This window comes from Botryllus schlosseri, chromosome 3, assembly GCF_051294905.1.
Source record: "Botryllus schlosseri isolate E-star chromosome 3, Bs_hap1, whole genome shotgun sequence".
In the NCBI taxonomy this organism is placed as follows: Eukaryota; Metazoa; Chordata; class Ascidiacea; order Stolidobranchia; family Styelidae; genus Botryllus; species Botryllus schlosseri.
In genome coordinates, this window is record NC_137238.1 from 4,567,814 (window position 1) to 4,589,831 (window position 22,018).

General features: G+C 40.9%; 2 protein-coding genes across 2 annotated transcripts in view; one reads left to right on the forward strand and one right to left on the reverse strand.

Annotated features, from left to right (window-relative positions):
• The window catches only part of LOC145436591 (uncharacterized), a 160,781-nt gene that overhangs the window by 8,124 nt on the left and 130,639 nt on the right, over positions 1-22,018 (forward strand). The gene's annotated exons all lie outside the window — the stretch shown is intronic.
• LOC145435640 (uncharacterized) lies at positions 15,280-16,661 on the reverse strand. The gene is made up of 7 exons (XM_080312936.1): positions 16,404-16,661; positions 16,198-16,342; positions 16,080-16,128; positions 15,970-16,014; positions 15,798-15,911; positions 15,677-15,712; positions 15,280-15,582 (listed from the first exon to the last, which is right to left on the reverse strand). The coding sequence occupies exons 1-7, from the start codon at positions 16,580-16,582 to the stop codon at positions 15,386-15,388; spliced, it is 765 nt and encodes a 254-aa protein (XP_080169062.1). The 5' UTR covers positions 16,583-16,661; the 3' UTR covers positions 15,280-15,385.

The window sequence follows — 22,018 nt, forward strand, 5'->3', positions numbered from 1 at the left end:
TCCGCATCCGCCCTCTTTGGTATCCCCCCCTTTGTGTCTGAAAATCGCCCAATGGGGGACGATATCGCCCGCGTTGGGAACCACTGGTATATGCTAGGGTTATCATACGTCCTCCTTTACGAGGATTTGTCCTACTTTATCAGGTTTTTGAAAATGTCCTCCGATGACGCCTAAATGTCCTCATTGTTTGGCAATTCGTCCTCCTTTACAGCTTTAACAGCTAAGATGATGGATAGATTTTTGTGAAAGGGGGCATAAATGACGCTAAATAGGAAATTCGAGGTTCGAACGAAAGTGACGACCTGCCGAGAAGTTGTCGCTTTGTATGTATATATAACCACCGAAACGAGGGATGTTATTTTTAAAATATGTAGTAGTGTCTATCGCAAGTTGCCTTAGCGTAAGTCTTACGACGTGACAGAAATTAGTCTAGTCGAGAGTCTTTGTTTCGACAAAAAACTATATAATATCGATAACTAAACGTTACTTTTGACTGGTGAATGCTCTGTCAAGCTTATATAATAATAAAATGTCATACATGATGGTCTATAGAAATAACAAACATATGTATTGAGCATAAAATATGTTGTTACCCCGAAAGAGTGATTACGTAACATTCTGATAGGAGTGAAAACACTTTCACCATAATTTTGACGTGAAGCGTGACAGTGGAGTATATCAATAAACTAAAATGCCTGGGTGCAACCAACATGACTTAGCAAAATTGTGTTTTTCAAACATTTATAAACTGCTGACGGAAGAGGCATTCGAAAACTTGGTGAATATTTGCAAATGCAAAACAGCCCTATCGTCTCCATAGAAGCCACCGTTAATCGCATCGCTGCCACTGAGCTATATAAACACTGGAGTGCTGAACTCGCGATATTTGCGTGATCAATTGACCGCCATCTTTGGGTTAAGTTGATAGTTGCGCGGTAAGCTGGTAGTTATGGCAAAAGTGGTTTGGTGATGTGACTGTTTTGATTACTCTTTGACCTGGAGGTATCGATTTCGGTGGTTCGGACAATATAAGGTTATATATGTGTCACCGTATGTATGCATTTGCAAATATCTTCCTGATGTAGATTGCTCAACTAGTTGTATCCAGTTAGATAAACATATGCTTCTGCTCAAAAATTCCTGGCATTGAGTGCTGTTTTCACAATTACTGGGATAAGCAAATTGTCGTGGCATTGATAATCCGATTTGGATATGATACCGTTAATCCTAAGGAAGCTTGGTGATGATGTCTTATCCCTACAGCTTCAATTTCAGGTACTGTGTACTGTGTATGGCAATTTGATTTGGATATGATGCCATTAATCCTGAGGGAGCTTGCTGATGTTGTCTTTTTACTCATTATAGCTTCAGTTTAATGTACTGCGTCCTCGAATTGTTGATACAAGCACACACTGTAATTTACTATTCTTACAAATCTTGAAAACCAACAAACAGGCACATTTCAAGTGTAGACAAATAACCAGGCTATCAAATTATTGCAATGGATAATGCCAGTTTTGTTGTTATCTTCCAGGTACTGTATCTATAGGTAGTAAAATCATCTATGGCTATGACCACCAGCTTCAAGTTATTACCGGAGACTGCCTCAGAATTACCCTGGCCTCGATTCGGAATCTTCACACCACAATGGCGCTGATGTCAATGCTATTACTGCCAGCTACGTGGTGGCTATGAATACCACTGACGGAGGAAAATTCAGCATCATGTAACATGGCAAAGGCACAGCTACAATCAAATTTATACCATCTAATTGTTATTCTATTTATTCATTGTGTCAAAGTAGTACAAATATATCCTAGAAAGTGTAAATGGAGATATGTGAGTTATGTGTATAGCAATATTTATATTATTGAATGAGAGAAACAAGATGAATGCACGAGTCCTTATTTAGATCGGGGTAGAATTGCCTAGTGCTCACTGAAATTGACGCTATGTTGGTTACAGCAATCTGCGCTCTAAGAGTTTATTATCGTTATTGATTTTATCAGATCAATCTTCGATGAAAAGATAGCAAGGTAACGCAATGACTTGAGGTACGGTAATCTACAAAATCTACACCCACCTGGGCCTAGGCTAAGTAAAGAGGAGGCATGTACAGTGTACACTGGATGAAAACTAATAGAACTAAGATATCATAAAAGGTCAAGCGACTAAAAAGAGATAGGGTGTGACGGAAAGCAAGGTCAATAAATCAGATCAGGCAGGGATCACGCAGTGGCTGCCTATGATCGTTTACTTCCTAGATAGATGAAGCACTCCTACTCGGTGCGTTTTGGATCAACCATTTCTGGGATCACGAGGTTGCTGCCTACCCGATCACTTTTTCCGGGATCACACGAAACACGGCGCTGTACTGTCTCGTACCAAAATACTGAGCTTTCGTTTTCATAAACGTCTTTCTATTAGCGAAATATTTTAAAAAATGAAAAAAATGACGAACACAGCTAGAAATACACGTGGCGAGATAGCGCAGTGGTATAATCCGCGGCTGCAACACCAATGGGTGCGGGTTCGAGTCCGACCGAGGTCGACTTCCGAATTCCGATACCTAAGTGTTGGAGGTTTACCTAGGCTCCTCCTCGCCATCTCATCCGCGTCACCGGTGTCTTACAAAAAAAGCCTAGAGGCGGGCCGTGCTATAAGTCGGCAGTTACGGAAAATGAGAAGAATACCGGCCTGGTGTAAATGACCATAGTAGTCGACAAACACCATGAATACATCAAAAAACAAACAAACAAATTTTATAAAAAATGAAAAAAATGACGAACACAGCTAGAAATACATTCAATTATTTGTGATGCTCTTCATGTTGCCCTCGACGTAATTGACGGTTATCTGAAATTAAAATGTCGAATAAGTCAGCGCTAAAAAAAACTGATTCAGAGCGGCCTCAGATATTGAGTGAAGTGAAAAGGATAGCAAAATGCGTATAAAACAGTAAAAATAGAATCAGTGTGTTAGCCGGTGTCTTTCATGGGTTTTAAAGTATGAGTTGGGTATGGAGATGGCGACAAAGGGTCGGCTTTACAGCTTAACGATGGTCAATTCCAGAACCTTTGAATGAAAAAGAGAACAGCCACGAGCAAGTATGGACTATAGTGACAGTTATTACTATATGTGTACAGAGAGTTCATATCATATGAAATTGACGATTCACAGTTTACAACAAAGGTATTGACCACTGAATGCAGCCTTATGACAGAATGATGTAACAAAATTGTTATCCATCTTTTCAACGACAACATCGGAAAAGGGTAACGAATTGTCATTTTCTTCCTCAATGTAAGGGTTAAGGTCATTCAGCAAATGAATCACCTTGCGCCTCAGTATTGAACATGTAACAGGGGTGTCATCGCCATAACGAAGGTAGCCAAATTATTAAATCAATATTACCGCCCAATCGGTACTAGTATAGAGAATCTATTTTATTGGAAGCCTATAGGTAGGAGACCTTGAAAAATATTTCTGAATCAATAAATTGACAGTTATAAGGACTATAGATGAACTCTATAGACTATAGATTTGTAAATTCCACAGTATTTGTTTAGCATCTGAAAAAGATATCCTTTTTAACTATGCTGAAGAAAACCCATAGGCCATTAATTACATCTTTTCCTTATAGTCCTACTCTTGCCTACATAGCATAAGCAAGAATTGAATACTGAACTGATTATTGGCCGTCTGCTTGTACGCGATCATGGACAGAATACAGATACAGATTATTACAGATATTGATGATGACCATTACATAGCTGATATAGTGACACGGATTTCTGCTGGTAGTCTGGTCTGGTCATTTCATTCATATAACTGCGACGAAATGTTCTGCTGTCACTTTACCATGACCTATATTTATTACAACTGTGGCTGATCTGGACATGTCTGGCTGCTATACTTATTCTGTTATTCACTTACCAGTGGAAAGTTCCGGGGTATCGACGCTTTACCATCGACTCTTCATCACTTGTGCCGTCACTGTTACTTCTTGCATACGACTCATTGGATATCTTCTTCCGCCTTTTACAGCACCCATAGGCACAGCAAAGACTACCACCTGCAGAACGGACGATCTTCGACATGTCGAATTATACAGAATATCAACATACGGGCACGAGATATTGGGCTGAATCAAATCTGAATGTCAGAATAATTAGTCATTCAAAGCTCCATACGCACAAAATACTACAGACCCAATACGAATCAAATATATTTAAACACTGACCGCTTTTCCATAAGCCCATGTACTAAATCACTTAACCCTGTACCCACAATGCATCTGCACATGGGGATCACCCAAATTTGCTTAGTCGGAGATAGCAGTAGTTCGGGGCTTGGTCGCTACCGACACGACGGCAGCGCCGTTCATCGTTCACTCTTCGACAACGGAAGACCACGATTTGACGACTCCAATCTTAAAGAATGCAAGTGCGTTAATAATATATGGTAGCCTATATATTATATCAATTCTGATAGGAATGTCCAATTGATCGCACAATGTTCACATGTTCCGATATCGTGGTATCCGATGCGTTTGATGCGGTGGTTAAAGCCTATGTTTCCGATATGTAAGCATCATATGTAAGCATCTAAAAAGGAATCATTTAAGGAGGATTTGAATCGCCAACAATCGAGCATGAAGTGTCCAGAATACAGCCCATCGTTGAATACCGTTTTACAGTAGGTTCCCAATCACACAGTAGATTCTCAATCACTCTCACTTCGTCGAAAGCCAATACATGATCAGTGGTTTCATATTTTTTAATTTTTTGAAAATTCTTCATATGTATTTAATATTAAAATAATGTTATGGTACTTATAACAGCTTTGGTCTTTCGCACCACAAGCCAATAAATTCCATCAATAACTGAAGCTAAATTGCAAATTCAGTAGGCCTATAAGATATTCTCCGAGAAAATTTAATTGTCAATAATTATATACGTCGTCCCGAGGAAGCTGCAAAGTCGACTACGTGTTGTTAGATGTCGGTGTCCGTCCATAACTTGTCCAAGTTGAATAGGATTCTCTTTCGCTGTGCAACGCTTCTTAGTATCTGTCTGCGTTTTTCCAGTAGGCTACCGACAATCCACAGAAAATGACGTAACCTACGTCTTCTATGACTCTACAATGTCCAGCAAGAGGCGTTGCAGAATCCCCTATTACAGTGGTCGGGAACCTATGGCTCGAGAGCCATATATGGCTCTTTTGGGTACAAGATATGGCTCTTTGCCAAATATGTATTTTTTTCTACCGAATTGACCAATATTGCAGCGACTTGTTAGTAAATATTCATCACGGCCAGGATAATTATTCTCGTGGCAGTATAAACATGTCGCTGAGAGGTAAAGACAATTCCGTCTTCGGGTATAGGAGCTCGGACACCCTCTTTTCTAAATCCTCAAATGTAAGTTACTGTTGCGCCGGCGACCATTATATCACTCGCGAATTCGAGGTACCCGACTCTAAATCTTGGATTGCGCGATACGTTGATTGATCAAAGAGAATAGCAGACATGGGGACGCCCATATCACAACGCAGTTTTCAGATAAACATTGTCTTCCTGATTTACGGCGCGAAATGAACCGCCGTAAACGTGACATTCACATATGCAAATTGGAAATACAAACAACGCCATAGCTATCCATTTTCTTGATTTGTTAGTAGCTCTATAGCAGTAGGGTTACCATACGTCCTCCATTTGGAGTATTTGTCCTTGAAAATGTCCTCCGAGGACGCCTAAATGTCCTACTTGGCAATTTGTCCGACTTTACAGCTTTCAGTGGCGAGGCTTGGCCCGTCTGTACCGTACCGCTCGTTTTGCGTTTTATTTTCGAACGAAAAATATGCAAATTATGTAAATGTGGAGGGAAAATGTTCAAAATCTAGTCATTCATGAATATGAATAGAAAATACCAATAGTAATTGAAGGTTTCACAATTTTAGTTCACTCATCCTGACGACAGGTGAAGCACTGCCTCACTTGCCTCCCGTGACACCTCGTCCCTAATGTATCACAGCTTAGAGTGCGTAGGCCAATATACTGCTGTAGTGACCATGTTTGGCTTCGCCTACGCATGTGATCATGTGTTATCGCATTTAAAAGGAGCATACTCAAATAAGGCAACCAGCATGATTAGTACGAGTTTTCACTGAGAAAATGTGACGCACACGATTAATGCCATGTAGTGAGTTTGAATGAGTGCTACCATGACGTCAAACATTTGCAATTGTGACGTAATATTTGATTGACATGTATGGCTCTTTGGGAGTTAGAATGGAAAAAATAGGGTTAATATGACTCTTCGAACAAAAAAGGTTCCTGACCACTGCCTTATTATGTGGTGTTGTTCATTCAATCCGCAGTGTCCCAATCGTAGATTCAGTTGCCTTGTTTACGACTGACGCCGTTATCTTGTCAATTTTCTCACTAATAAAGCGAACCAGCCTATATGAGCCGAGGCCATTTCACCGCATCTACTCGAGATATGCAAAATGATTCAACTCATAGTGTTATATGTGTGCGATGATATAATGCATGGTTGTGGAAGCTTTATTGCAATCGGGGCACATATCTACAGCGATGTGAAATCGTGTTTCGCACATTTTTATCCGAAGACTTTTTAGTTATTGTATGGAAAATAAATGCATATTTCCGGTCAAAAATACAAGAGACCACACGTCTTCATTCAGAATTAGTAACGACAAATAACCGCGAAAAAATCATTCGTTTAAATTGAAGTGTACAACACACTGCCACAAGTGCTGTTTCGCAAATTACCAAGATAACAGTCTACCACCGCATGAAGTGAAGAAACGTTATTGCAATTTCTGCAATTTTGTCAAAAATGTACATGTACTCTGTATTTGAATTAGGTACATGGATATTTCAGTAAATTTTATGGACCTTTACCTTTGATATTCCGCGTGTGACATGATGTAGTAGGCTAGTGGAGAAGTTGATAAAAATCTTGTTAATAATAATGAAAAGAGTAGCAAGAGCAACAATGATTATTTAATGGTATATGCGGTTGTCCTATACTGCAGTAAAATTATCTCATTGCTTTGGGCAAATAATATGAGGATGATTAGGAATCTTCGGTCAATTTGTATTCTACCAACGAATTTGTTCCCCACTATACAATTTCCAGACCCGTAGTTGGCGAGACCTATGTTGAAAAATTGTTTCACGCTGCGACAGAGACATATTAAATGGTTACAAGTAGAGTCAGGTCGAATTCAAAGTAAGAGGAATAGGTTACACGCGCAGCAAATTACAACTGGTTAAATCCTGTTTTTCAAGACGCAGACGCGTGAAAATGACGTATGATTTCATATCTGACGGTCGTTACACTATATTTTGAAATGACTTCTACGATACAATTTGACATGGTGGAAATTTGAAATAATATAATGTGTGAATAATATCGCCTTTATACATTTAGGCGTATAGGGACATGAAGAGGGCATTGTATGGTAATCGTCATTGCCATAGGAAATCAGTTATACAATTAAACAATGATACTTGTAGTAACAGGAATGAACACAGTAATGTCGGTTTAAATCAAGTTTGTGTCGACAATGTAAGGGTGGTTGGATCATCGTTTACTGATTCGTTGTACACTTTATATTTTAGAATGCATCGTTTACGTTCTCAAATTCCCGAATAAAGCTCACAAAGAATACGCGAAGTTTACCGGTTCTTTACCGGAGATATCATCGCTCACTGTTTGCGCCTCGGTAAAGCCGGAGAGTCTAAATGATTTCGTTAACGGGTCGATAATTAGTTATTGCACCGAAGGCACGACACATTGCAACACATTTGTAATGATTTTAAACGAAAAAAATTGAGGGCGTACATCAATAGCGCGGAACATTTGTTTGACCCCGTTCCCCAAATTACAAGTTCTTCGCACATATGTATCGTCCTGGAGATGGGATCACTCGCGTACTAGGTCAACGGATCTGAGTACCTACCAGGTAACAATGTAGGACATGCGGCAAGCATATCGGGAGGTGGCGTGCTTATCTTTGGTCAGGATCAAGATGGCAAAGTCGTTGGAAACTCTCCGGGAAATCCCAATGAAGCAGATCAAGGATTTCGCGGAGAAATGGAAGGATTACATCTTTGGAAAAGAGCTCTGAAGAAAGCAGATATCCAATACTTGAATAATTCACGATGCAATTGCGTGCCGGATTCTGTAATGACTTTCAACGACACGAACTTGATCTTGCACAAAAACGTGGGCTATAGGTACGATGGTCCGTTTGACTAATATATGTGATTGTAGATTATGGGTTATTGTCAACTTTACTTCTCCAATGTCAATATCTGAATAGGATGCAATGCAAATATTAAGTATATTTCACAGAGCTATAGCCTTCGTTTAATAATCATGTAAAGTAGTTGAAAGTATGAATTTACGAGGATATCGAAATACTAAGCGTACATCTTGCAGAATAAGTAGTCTACCGTTGGGGATACATTCCTACTAACGAAAGGTCCTTAAATCGATCTAAAATAAACGTGGTATTTTAGCCAGCTGTAACGGCTTCCTTCATTCGTATATCATGTAATTGTGAATTCCAGAATGATATCTATGTTAACGTCGTAGTTTTCCTAGCGACTTAACGTAATCGTGAGGGTGATTTCTGTGTTAACGTTAGATAGCCTACATCTATTTGAACCGTGATCACATTTTTTTTTTTGGGGGGGGGGGTATTCATGGTGTTTGTCGACTGCTATAGTCATTTAGACCAGGCCGGTATTCACATGATAATGACTTATACTTGTGTGTTTGTTTTTTGTGCAAAAATACAGCTGTGGGTATATTGTATTTCAATAGTTATAGATTGACGTTATGACTGTTATCAGAACAAGGCCGATCGGAAAGAGTTCGACCATACGTTAACTTTTAGATTGGCTGAATGGACACTGCGCTCATAATATGATGTATGGTCACAATCTCAAACCAAAGATGAGATCATGAAAAACATTTTAGCCGCAGCCATTTTCTTCAGAAATCCACCGTAGAGGAACTGTAGCGATACGAAAATTCCAACTATCCCCATTCATATCTAGTTAAATAAATATTTTTATGGTGGCGCGGCTGCGAGTCTTCGCTACTTAATCTGCTGCAAAATTACTGGCTCCTTGTCATTTGCAGTTGCTCGTCCCTGTTCCTCTATGCGACCCTCATATTCTAGTCACATTATTTCTTTAGGTATCAAATCAGTTTGGCGAGAGGAGATATGCGACGAAGAATTAACTGATTTAGCATAATATCGACCTACTAAGTCTAACTACCGAAGCTAACCGCGTTCTCATTAGCTGCCATTTGATATTGAAAACAAGCTCATATGATCTGTTCGCGTTCACAAGAATAGCCAGAGAGTTTGCGGTCGCCGTTAGTAGGCTAGTGCACTACGACGGACACTATAATATCGAGTCCAATGAAGATTTACACTCTTGTGTCCAGCAGCTTTTCGTGTTGCCTGTCTTGACGGTGACATATGAATGAATGAATGAATGAATGAATGAATGAATGAATGAATGAATGAATGAATGAATGAATGAATGAATGAATGAATGAATGAATGAATGAATGAATGAATGAATGAATGAATGAATGAATGAATGAACAAAATGAAATGACAACTGCATGTGGTTTGAGCACTGTATAGCCATGATAGTACAATGTTGACAAATCGACGGACTACCATGATAATTTGTAGCTCTTGCTTCTAGGTGTTCTTTTGATATCAATACGGCTGAAGAATCCATGAAGCACAGCTGGAGCATATTTTTGCTTTTGTGCAGTAAGTAATGCGTTGATCTTTCTTTTCTTGCAATTAAAATACAGTTTAAGTGTATTATGCACCTATAACTCCAATGTGACTACAGATGACATGATAACCACGGTTGCTAAATATCACCACACCGCTTTGTGTGTGTTCCAGTTATTGGTCTGAGTTTACTTAGAATGAAAAAAATCGGTCTGTCTGTCGGTTGTATGACAATCTGTTTTCCGCACATACGTGTTGCTGAAATGTGCCCACTGCCCACGTCTCAATGTAATTATATGGGTATAGTGATGTCGTCTTTTATGAGGATTTGACGTCTTCCCTCAAGAATAGTGAATGGCTCATCGATGAAGCACTAATGTCATCGGTTTTTGCATTTCATTAGCGTGCTTGTACTTTCAACGAGACTTTTAGGCATTTAGGCATTTATTTACAGAAATACTGTAGCAATGAAACACTTTAAATTGCTGGCCTGAAAAAAGTTTTTCCAGTATCTTTCCTAGTAAACCTTATTTGACGGGATGAAATTGTCCGACTGACTTCCATCACACAGGTTTCGGGTATACTCCTGACAAGTTGTCTATGATCGTGTCATTACGCAAGTCACATCAACATCCCGTTAGAGTTATCTTTTGATATTGGACCAGATAAATAACAAGAAAAACATAATCATGAATTTGTCGAAATAACACAAATGTCTAATCGCCGGACAACCCAGAGAATGCCAATGGTTGCCATACCGACTTGCTTAGATAGCGAAGTACCAAGCTACGAGCTTCTGATCTGTTACTGTTCTCCATGACACGCACATAGTTTGCTGCGGCCCGTTCTGTAACGATGTCATGGCGTTGCCATTTACAAGTCCGTCTCTGATTTTCACGTTTTACCCGAGTCGGGTCAATTTAATAAAACATACAATCAAAACGAAACTCGTGTATATATTTCACTTATTCCATGATCGTGTGTTATTTCACACCCAGTCGCGTAAGTAATTGTGAGCCTAATACATATTGAGATATAAAGCAGGGGTGCAAAGGATGATGTTTTCGTGCACCATCACAAATAAATGGTTACGCGTGAATGGAACCGACTACGCCGCTGGAATATATGGACTCAGACGCATGCGTCAGTTTTTTCATTTACAATTTACGCCAATTGGTATGGATGTAAAGGATGAATAACGTAGCGAAACTTGTGGGAATGTGGGACATGAGGTAAATCATCGTGCAATTTACGTGTAATGTGGGATAGGATTAACATAGCTGGGCCCAGATCATGATCATGTATTTGAAAATATGCTTAATGATGCATGAGTTCTGATCAACTTCCCGCGTATGTTGTACATTCTACATTGTATATTCTACAAACAATGTATATAGGGAAACTTGAAATAGGCTTAATGACATATTTACCACAAGTTTACATATCGTCAAAATGGGCTTGCTCAGTCTTATTCAGAATGTAGCAATCTGTGTCTATTTGCATGACTGACCATTGTTCAATCTTATGGAGTCTTACGCATCAACTTCTGTTTTCGAATTGAGACAAGACAATAGAATAGCTATGTTGCAATGATCACTTCCTCGTAATGGAGAGGAATTTGTGATATTGCCATCGGCATGCATTTACTTTCTGTAAATATACTGGCAGCTATGACGAGTTACAGTGTAAAAATGTTGATAATATTGTAGTGTCATGTTACTGGTGGGAGTGGCAATTCAAGCTGTCACGTTGTCATAGACTAAATATAACTAAGCGCTATTGAAAACTAAGTCGTATTTGTATACATCATGCATTATAGGCCTATACAGCAAGAAGGGTGTATGCATATTGTTATGTTCTTGATCTTGTTGAACAATAACTCAATACGACAAGGTTGCAATATGAAATCAGTATATTATCAGCAGAATAACTTTAAGGCAGCGACACGATCCACAGTACAGTTAAACGAAAGACCCGTAGACAACAGAACACAGGGTATAAATACGAAGCACGACACACGAAGAAATAATGATTGGCGGTAATTACTAATCCTAGACAAATAAGAGGCAAACGATACCAACGTAAAATGCATGAACATAACAGTCCACCCTTGTAAGTTAGGAGTACAAGGTAATTTACGTTGGCCGATAGAAATCAGTTTGGGTCCTAATTCTAAGCGAATAACGTCTGCCCGACGTTCGAGCAGGACTAGCTGCAGGACGTTGTGCCCTATTCCTGACCAATGGTTGATCAGCTTGGGACTGTTGAGGCTGAGCAACTTCCTGTGTGGCTGTATCATTACTTGTGGAAATCAAGCGTGGTTGGAGTTGGTTTTTATGCCTTCTCCCATACCCATGATCTGTTTTTATGATGTACACAACACGCCCCAGTATTTCCGCCACCACGCCAGCAACCCACTTTGGTCCTCGTCAGTAACTGCGAGCGTAAACAGAGGAACCAATCTCGTCTAGGCGTAACGGGTTTCGATTTATCGAAGGGCGAGCACAAACTTAACAAATTGTTCGGCTGCCGACCATGTAAAATCTCAGCAGGCGTTTTCCAGTCTATAAGCCCATTTACATGGCCGTTTGGGTCAGCTTCGAAGCTGACTCGTCGATCCGACTCTCTCGTTTTTGAAAAAGAAAAAAAGGCAAACTGCTTCAATCCGTCTTGAAGCTCAATCCGTTCCGCAGAGTCGCTTGGGGACGGCTTGAAGCCTGAAGGCCAGGAAGTACCGGTAAACAAACATACCTTGGTGTTGGTGACGCGGGTGAAAGTATATTGGGCGCATCGCTATTTTTAGTTATGTCATGCAGTTGCAGGTGGTTAGGGAGTTAGCTGCTATTGAACAGGATATTACCGTACTGAATTTTAATATTCTTACAGATAATTGAGGTTTATATTAATAAAATAATGCTTACTGAATATGAGAAACTCGCAATTTTGTTCGCGATCAAATTTGCGATAGATTCCATCCATCAAATCATATCAACACCAAATATAGATCATCACCTGAGAATAATGTCATCATATTTGGAGCTACAAGGAAATCGTTTTGGAAGGATTTGGATGCATGTAAGGTGTGTATACCGGTCAAAGAATTTACAATCTGAATTGAACAGTGTTCAGTCAACGCATATGCACATAGTCCCTATAATAATGAACTGCTCACCGACCACAGCGGGGTGACCACTGGTTTATCGGGTATTTCTAACTTTATAGGGCTGGGAAGTATTGGGAAACTGACGTAATGTCTTACAATGATGCACAGTGGATTGAAAATTTCAGGATTACAAAAGAAACTTTCACCAGCCTTGTGCATCTTGTTTATGATGATATGAAGCCAGGTACGTTGTATTGTTTCGGCGCATTCACACTTCAACATGCCACTTCTTTCCTAGCTTCAGTCCTGGTATTTTCTGTTACAGATTTGAGTACAAACGTTGCCAAATGAGAAAATATGTGTCCTGTTCAGTTATATTAGACAATTATTGTGATCTCTGACTATAGCCAAGAGAAACATGCTATGTGTATGGTGTTTCAAGCTGTCTAAGCAATCTGTTATCATCTTTTTATATTTGTATCAGATGATGTGACTGTACGCGAGCCAATCTCCGCAGAAAAGAGAACTGCAATTGGTATCTATGCCTTGGCGTCGTCAGCCGAATACCGAACCATTGCCCATACCTTTGGCGTCAGCAAATCTTCTGTATGCAATTGTGTCAAACGGTAAGCCTGCATACACAAAAATGATAGGATTATCACAACTGAAAGCAACTTTAATTTCTGTTATAGTTTTTGTACAGCCATTACAAAGCGGTTGCACCTATTTATTTCTTGGCCAAGTTTGGGGGAAGCTAAAGAAATCGCAGCGCGTATAGAAAGAGAACACCACTTTCCTCAGGTATCTTACTGTAGCGAAAAATCAATCTACTGGAGTTTTTTTCAATGTTCATGTCTTATAGGTTATTGGATGTATTGATGGGACACATATTCCTATAGCTGCGCCTTCTGAAGGAAAGAAGGATTACACAAATCGTAAAGGTTGGGACTCCATTATACTTCAGGCAGTTGTCGACGATAAGTTCATGTTAGTATATTTTGTATTTTACCTAGGTCTAGTGATATTTCAATGACCTAATCATTACAGGTTTCGTGATATAAATGTTAAATGGCCTGGCAGCACCCATGATGCAGCGGTCTTTGCGGAGTCTGGCTTATTCAAGCATTTTGACAAGTTACCAAAGGTTTGAAATTTCTGTTCTCTCACATGATTCACTCTCGGCATCACCCTCTTTTTCCAGGCACCAATCATCTTGAATGGACAGCAACTTCCATTGCTGCTCTTAGGGGACCCAGCTTATCCCCTTCTACCGTGGTTAGTCAAACCTTTCATCGGACAGGGAATTGCGCCAGAAAAAGAGTCGTTCAACGTGTATCACAGTAGTGTGCGTATATGTGTAGAAAACGCCTTTGGACGACTAAAAGCCAGATGGCGCATTCTCGGCCGCAAGATCGGGACTTCTGTCGACACGATACCAGAACTGGTTTCGACTTGCTGCGCATTACATAACCTTTGTGAAAGGAATTCCATCGCCATTCCTCATCACACTGGACCTGTGAGCGCTTACCAGCAGCCGCCGACCAACGCAATACCACAAACCGATCTGCATCACGAAGGCCACAATGTGCGACAAGCTATAGTTGAACATTTGAACAGTACGCAGTCACTAAGGCGGTCATTTCGCATATAGGATAGGCGATGTTGGTTGTCACCTTGGATTGACAAGAGCAAATTCTTGACTATGTATGATAGTGCCTGGACATTTGCTCCATGTACATTAGTTGGTATGTTCATTAATAGTGTTATGAATTAGTCTGTAATTACTGTTAGCATCTGAACTAGTGTCCCTCTAAATCAGTGGTTCTCTACCTTTTTATCTTCGCGGACCCCAAGTTTTGGTTCAAATTTAGCTCATGTACCGTGCAATCTGTGTTTTGCGAATATTAACTGTAGGCTAGTGACAAACAGCAGCTCATCTTGAAGTTGTTTTGGAATAGTGGTTATGGATACCACAGGTAAATTGACTTTGCAAAACAATTGAATCACGCTCATTGACCTTACTATTGCTACTATTTTATCAACAAAATATCTCTAAACAGCAATATGTTTGTTTCATTAGGCTATTTCATCTCAGATGGTCATTCGGTTGATGCAGTAATGAAGCGAAACTACCTCGTAATTTCTCTATTTTGAAAATAAAATATGGTTACCAATCATTTTGTAAATTTAGACGTTTCGCAGACCTGCAGTTGAGAACCACTGCTTAAATTATTTCACACAATGTGTATCTCCAGTGCATGCTGTCCCATTTTCTCTATCCGCCCCACTCAACATGAGTCTATCTACCATAGTAGCCCGTTTTGGTAGCGAACCGCAGCTTTCCTGTATATTGATTAACGGAATAAACAGCCGGATTTCTTTTTCCTGTTTTTAATTCAAATAAAACGTAAACGAAATAGTCAAACGCACTCATCATTGCTCCGTCTGTTGTCTCGCTAACCGCTGAGTCCAATGTTCCCATCACTCCTCAATGCCTTCCTCTGCCTCGCTAGCTGTTGGTACCTGCAGAACTACAGCAGGTCGCTGGTTTGTTACCAAGTACTCTATCGAGTCTCGCAAGGTCTGGTTCAGGGACATAACCAATCTCTCGCGTGACTCTCTGTCCTTTTGGCACTGCTCCTTGTAAGCAGCTATATACTTGTCCCATCCAACTTCATCTAAACAAAATATGCGCCACGTCAAGCAAAACTTAGGTAGGCTAGCAACAAAGACTACTTTGACAACATCTTATCTTGTCATCAATCATCATACCTTTTCTCCTTTTATGCTGACGTTGACTGATACGATCTGAGAAGGACCAAGCGAGATCTTGATTAGTAATATTCAAGAGAGAATTGTGCCGCGTGCTGCTAACATAAACAGTAAGACCTACCTCGTTTCCTTTTTGAACTTTGACTTTGTTCTGGCTGTTCTGTTTCTTGTGGCTCGTCAAGATCTTCCAGATCCTGGTTTGAGCTAGAGGGAGGATTTGATTCTTCACTAATGACTGAAATTTACACGCAGCTCAATATGAATGACTCAAATTACTAAGATCAAGAACTAACCGATGGTGTCTTGTGTTGACGAATTAATGCTATCATCAGTTGCATCTATACATAATCAAAAAGATAAGCATGATAAGCAATTTTTACCTTGTTTAATCATCAAACCTTACCAAATCGCTGCGACAAGGTGTCGACAGCTGTAAGCTCGCCTTGAAATGCCTGTGCAAACAAAGTAGGAATCAGAGTTGAAACAAACCATCATTCTCTACATAATTTATCTAAGATTACTTTTGTCCTTGGCCTTTCGCACATCAGACTGTGCATTTTTGCAAAATACGGCCAAGTTACTCCTCCAGCGCCCGACTTGGAGGAAGTCTTTAAGACAGTATAGTAAACTGTTTTTAAGTTTTTCCACTTAATGGATATCTGTTTCCTGAAGAAAGCATAAACATATACTGCTCACAAACAATAAAATTCTGCACATATTCCTATACCAATTTTTGCTGTAGCCCCTGTTGCAGAGTTGCTGGGCAATACTACCGTAGTACTGCTGGTTCCTGCCTTTGCAGCCATCTATTTTCTGTATAATCTTCATCTCCTCGATTAAACACAAAAGAAGGTCGGTTTCTTCTTGGCTCCATGCCCCAAAACGTATTTTCTTAACCTCCGCCATGTCGCTAGCTCGCACCTCGCACAAAGGCAATACCGGTAGTACGAATTACGGAGCCGGTCGTCTTATTTTTGCGTCATGTAAACACAACGGTTGAACGAGTCGGATTGAAGCTTGCTGTGACGTCACTCGGAGACGGATTACAATTCAAGACGGATCGACCATGTAAATGGGCTTTATGCTAGGGTGCGGTGCACATCGGTACGTAGCGAGAAGTGTTTGGAGCGCGAAGTTGAGATCTTTTCCCCCGTCGCAATTTTTTATTAATCCAGCTTTTAAAGTCTGGACGACACGCTCCGCTTCCCCGTTCGAGGCAGGGTGAAAAGACGGTGATACGATATGGCTGATTGGCAAATTAGAACAAAACATATCGAATTCATTCGACGTGAATTGCGGCCCGCCATCCGTGACAATTGTTATGGGCAAGCCTGCAATAGAGAAGACTTCCCTCAAAGCGTTGACTACACACAAAGTTGTGGTAGATCCGATATTCATTGCTTTAATGAAAGGATATTTCGAATGCGCATCGACGATGACAAGAAGCATTTTATTGTTTATTGGACCTGCGAAATCCAAGTGAATCCGTTCAAAGCTTTCACACGTTTTAGGCCATTCGCGATACTGACGATCAGGCGCTTTCATTACTTTACGGCAAACTTTTAACGAGATTTTCAATGTCGCGATTAATGGAAGGCCATGCGATGTAACGTCGAGCCATCTGCTTCATTTTCGCGATACCCCAATGTCCTTCGTACAACAATGATAAGACTCGCGAGCGAAGTGACTGCGGAATTACTACGCGCTGAAAACCATCAATATTGAGCATGACTATGTCTTCGTGCAGAGAAAGCGAATGTTTGCGAGTCGAAAACCAAGAAAAATCATCAATGTGCGTCTTTGGATTCCAATTACCATGAGTGACAGATAATTTTACTAGTTTCATGGTTTTGTCCTTCAGCGTCGCGTCGCGAATTTCATTGCGAGTTAACGGCAAGCCATCGAATGCCATATTAATAGCGTGAACGATCTCCGCGTTTTCACGAATTTCCAGTTCGTCAAACTCAGGGTCTGGACCCTTTGGTAGGCGAGATAAACCGTCGGCGTTTCCGTGCTGATTAGTCGGTTTATAGCGAATTTCATATTGATAAGCCATGAGCGTTAGTGCCCATCGCTGTAAGCGTTGCGTTGTAATCACGGCAATTTTCTTGTCTGGCGAAAAAATAGCTTAAAGCGGTTTGTGGTCCGTTACGAGCGTAAATTTTCTACCATACAAGAATTGACGAAATTTAGTGTCTCCGTAAATGATTGACAGAGCTTCCTTCTCTATTTGAGAGTAGGACTTTTGCGAATCGGAAAGCGTTTTCGATGCGTGCGCGATCGGTCTCTCTTCGCCATTGTGCTCGATTGAGAGGACAGCGCCGATTCCAAATTGCGAAGCATCCGTTGACAAAATGAGATGCTTGTTTACATCATAATGAGCCAACTGCGTAGCGTCGATTACGTCGTTTTTGAGAATGCGAAAAGCTGCGTCACAGTCTGCATTCCAAATGAATTCCGCGTCTTTTTGAAGAAGACGGTACAAGGCAGCGGCTTTATTCGTGAAATTAGGAATAAACGCGCGATAATAATTGACTTTGCCCAGGAATGCCTGTAGCTGGCGAACATCCTGAGGTTTAGGCAACTGTTTGATTGCTTCAACGGATTTGTTAGACGGGCGCTTGCCATCCTTGTCAATTATGTGACCAAGATACTCGATACTACGTTTGAAAAATTCGCATTTCGCGAAGTTGACGGTGAAACCGTATTCGGTGAGGCGCTCAAAGAGTAGCGATAAGTTGCGAAAATGATCGCGTCCATCAGTGCCAGTAACGATTATGTCATCGATAAAACTAGCAGCACCGGGTAAGCCGGCGATCATGGCATCAATACAGCGTTGAAAATTTGCGGGACTAGATGCGACTCCGAAACACATGCGTCATTAACGGAAAAGACCGAATTGCGTGTTGATGACACACAAATTCTTCGCATCATCATTTAATTCTAGCTGAAAAGAAGCATCGGCAAGATCAATTTTCGTAAAAATACAACCACCCTGTAACTTGTGAAGAATTTCATCTAGAGAGGGCAGGGGATGTTGATCCATCTGAATTTGTTGATTCAATGCTTTGAAGTCACCACAAATGCGTACTGATCCATTAGATTTAGTGACGGCAACAATTGGTGCTGCCCAATCACTGTAATTGATTGGTTCGAGAATACCTTGATCGACTAATCTATCCAATTCGGTTGGAACAGCGATTTGCCTTGCGAAAGGCAAAGGACGTGGCTTGTTAAATACGGGCTTGGCATTAGGTTTAAAGTGAATTGTCACCTTTGTCTTGATGCATCGTCCTAATACATTGGAGAAAACGGAGGGAAATTTGGACTGAAAAGATACCAATTTGTCGTTCGAATCAGAAAGGTCGATAGTATTACATGATTGCGATTTGACCATCTGCGAGGAAATTGCATCCAAAGCAGACGTTCCCTTAGCGGTCATGGAGAAAGCATCGCTCCAATCGAGACCAAAAATGTTTTGCCCACGGTGTTCGTCGAGAACCACCAATTTTAAGCCAACTCGAACTTCGGAACCCACCTGCACGGTTACAGTGCAAATACCTTTCACTTTCAGTGGCCTGTCTCCGTACGCCACGAAAGAGCAATGGTATGCTGAGAGTTTCGGAGAGCCCAAAGTTTTGTACACAGTCAATCCCACCATGGCGGAGGGTGCACCAGTGTCCCACTGTGTTGGCAACGGAATGCCGTTGATGCTGGAGTCGATCCAGAGCTGCTTTCCTACGCGTCGATATAGTAGATCGATGTCGAAGGAGAGGAGCGGCACTGTGCAGAAATTGACGGAAATGACCTGTTGCGTGATACTAGGTTTGGTAGACATGCACACAGGTTTGATATGACCTTTACGACCACATTTCTGACATACTGCATGTCGATATTGACAGTCATTTCTCTGGTGATCGATGAAACAGCGGCTGCAGGATTTCAGTCTTTCTGGGAAGTTGCCTTGGTTGGATTTGGAAGGTTTTTTTCCCCTTCCGATAACTTCCCGTCATTTTATTGACGATGGAAGTATCTTTACCGTTACTATCGCCCTGGATAACCCTATCGGTTTCCAGCGTTCTTACGTATGTTGCGGCTACTTTGAGAACGTCGTTAAGGGATGGATTGGTTTGTGTTAGACAATGCCGTCTCACATCCGCGTGCGGCGTTTCTTTAATGATGAGATCGCGCATTAGCTCATCAACGTAGCTTTGATCACAGTCATCTCTTGAGCATGTGAAGTTGCAATCCTTGGAGATTCCGCGTAGAGTAGCGATCCAATCGGCGTATGACTGTCCCGGCTGCATTTTGCAATTGTAAAATTCGTACCTGGCTGCTTGCACATGGATTGAGTCCTTGAAGTGTGTAGACAACTTCTCAGTCAACGCGTCGAAGGATTGTGCACTGACATCAGCAGCACCAAATAAATTACGTAGGAGCGAGTACGTTTCAGGTCCGACCCATGAGAGTAGACAGGCTCTTTTTTTTCTCCATGCTGGAAATGCCGTAAATTGCAAGGTGATCGTTGCAGATATTGGTCCCACTTCTCTTTTGATTTTGCGAACGAATCAAACTTGGGAGCGGCTGTTTCAGATGTTGACGCACCGGGATTCAACCTCTGCGTCAATTGCGCCATCTCTGTCATGACTTTTGCCATTGCTTCGTCATGCTTTGCTTGTTGTTGCACCATCATCTCTTGCCGCTTCGCTTGTCGTTTCAAATCTTCTCTGTGTCGAGCAGTTTGCTGCTCCAGCTCTTCTTTACGCTGTGCGCGTTGTTCCGCCATCATTTCCGGCTGCTTCTCTAGAAGCTTCAAAATACCCTATTCCATGATATATACAGTATTCGTCGCAGAAATAACTATGAATCCGACTTCTGACACCAATTGTTATGTTCTTGATCTTGTTTGAACAATAACTCAATACGACGAGGTTGCAATATGAAATCAGTATATTATCAGCAGAATAACTTTGAGGCAGCGACACGATCCAGAGTACAGTTAAACGAAAGACCCGTAGACAACAGAACACAGGGTATAAATACGAAGCACGACACACGAGGAAATAATGATTGGCGGTAATTACTAATCCTAGACAAATAAGAGGCAAACGATACCAACTTAAAATGCATGAACATAACACATATGAGTGGCAGGTTTTGACGTTGCAGATATAGGGATAGGTAAACATTGGCCTAGTGTAGGTTTGCGATTGGGATTCAGATGACTGAAGCAACAATTCAAGGATTCGGAAAATGTGCAGTTTTAATATTTTGCGTCGCAGGTATGTATTCTGTATTGATAAATGTATATTTGAGTTATTCATAAAGACAACAAGCAGCTAGGTATTCAGCTTTTTAAGTAAAATCTACGTTCATATCGGATAGCTCAGAGAGTGTGTTGATGAAGGAATTGGGTGGCATGCACTTCTGCTCACAATGCTTGAAACGGAACCCCGCTTTGCATATGATGCGGTCTCAAATTTGAGATAAAATCGGAAATAAACTTTTGGGCGCAGTTGAGTCCGTTTTGTCGCATCATGTCGCAGCAAAGTCGGTGACGCATCATATGTTTCCACGTACTACTAAGAAATCGGACTACAAGATTGCGGTGTACCAGAAATTTCACACGGCTACGCAGCGAAAACTAGCAGGCGCAACAGCATAGGGATTTACTTTTCAGCAAGAGTGGAACGGCTTGTTTCGGAAAAAGCATTTAGCTGCAGTTCCATTACGGGGGCTTTCTGAAGAAAATGGCAGCGGCCAAAATTTTGTCCCGATTTTATCATTAATTTGAGATCTCGTCATATTTAGAGAGCAGTGGCCCTTGCAACTGAAATGTACCTTGATAGAAGTAAAAAGTATTTATGTTCGTGTATTTACGTTGGTATCGTTTCACTCTTATTTGTCTAGGATTAGTAATTACCGTCAATCATTATTTCCTCGTGTGTCGTGCTTTGTATTTATACCCTGTGTTCTGTTGTCTACGGGTCTTTTCGTTTAACTGCACTCTGGATCGTGTCGCCTGTCTAAAGTTATTCTGTTGTAATATACTGATTTCATATTGCAACCTCGTATGAGTTATTGTTCAAACAAGATCAAGAACATAACAATTGGTGTCAGAATTCGGATTCATAGTTATTTTTGCGACGAATATATATCATGGAATCGGGTATTTTGAGAAGCAGCAGGAAAAGATGGCGGAACTACGCGCACAGCATGACGAAACAATGACGAAAGTGATGGCTGGGCTGGAACAGCAAAAAAACAACACAAAGAAGAAATGGCACAGTTCACGCAGAGGTTGAGTCTCGGTGCGTCAACATATGAAGCTACCGCTCCCAA

Bases quoted from the DNA above. Each gene is read 5' to 3' on its own strand.
- LOC145435640 (XM_080312936.1), bottom strand. From the start codon at position 16,582: ATGGCGGAGGTTAAGAAAATACGTTTTGGGGCATGGAGCCAAGAAGAA. The intron at 16,129-16,197 runs GTAATCTTAGAT...TTGTTTGCACAG, and splicing joins GCGAAAGGCCAAGGACAAAA to GCATTTCAAGGCGAGCTTAC. The intron at 15,912-15,969 runs GTTAGTTCTTGA...TGTAAATTTCAG, and splicing joins GTCAACACAAGACACCATCG to TCATTAGTGAAGAATCAAAT.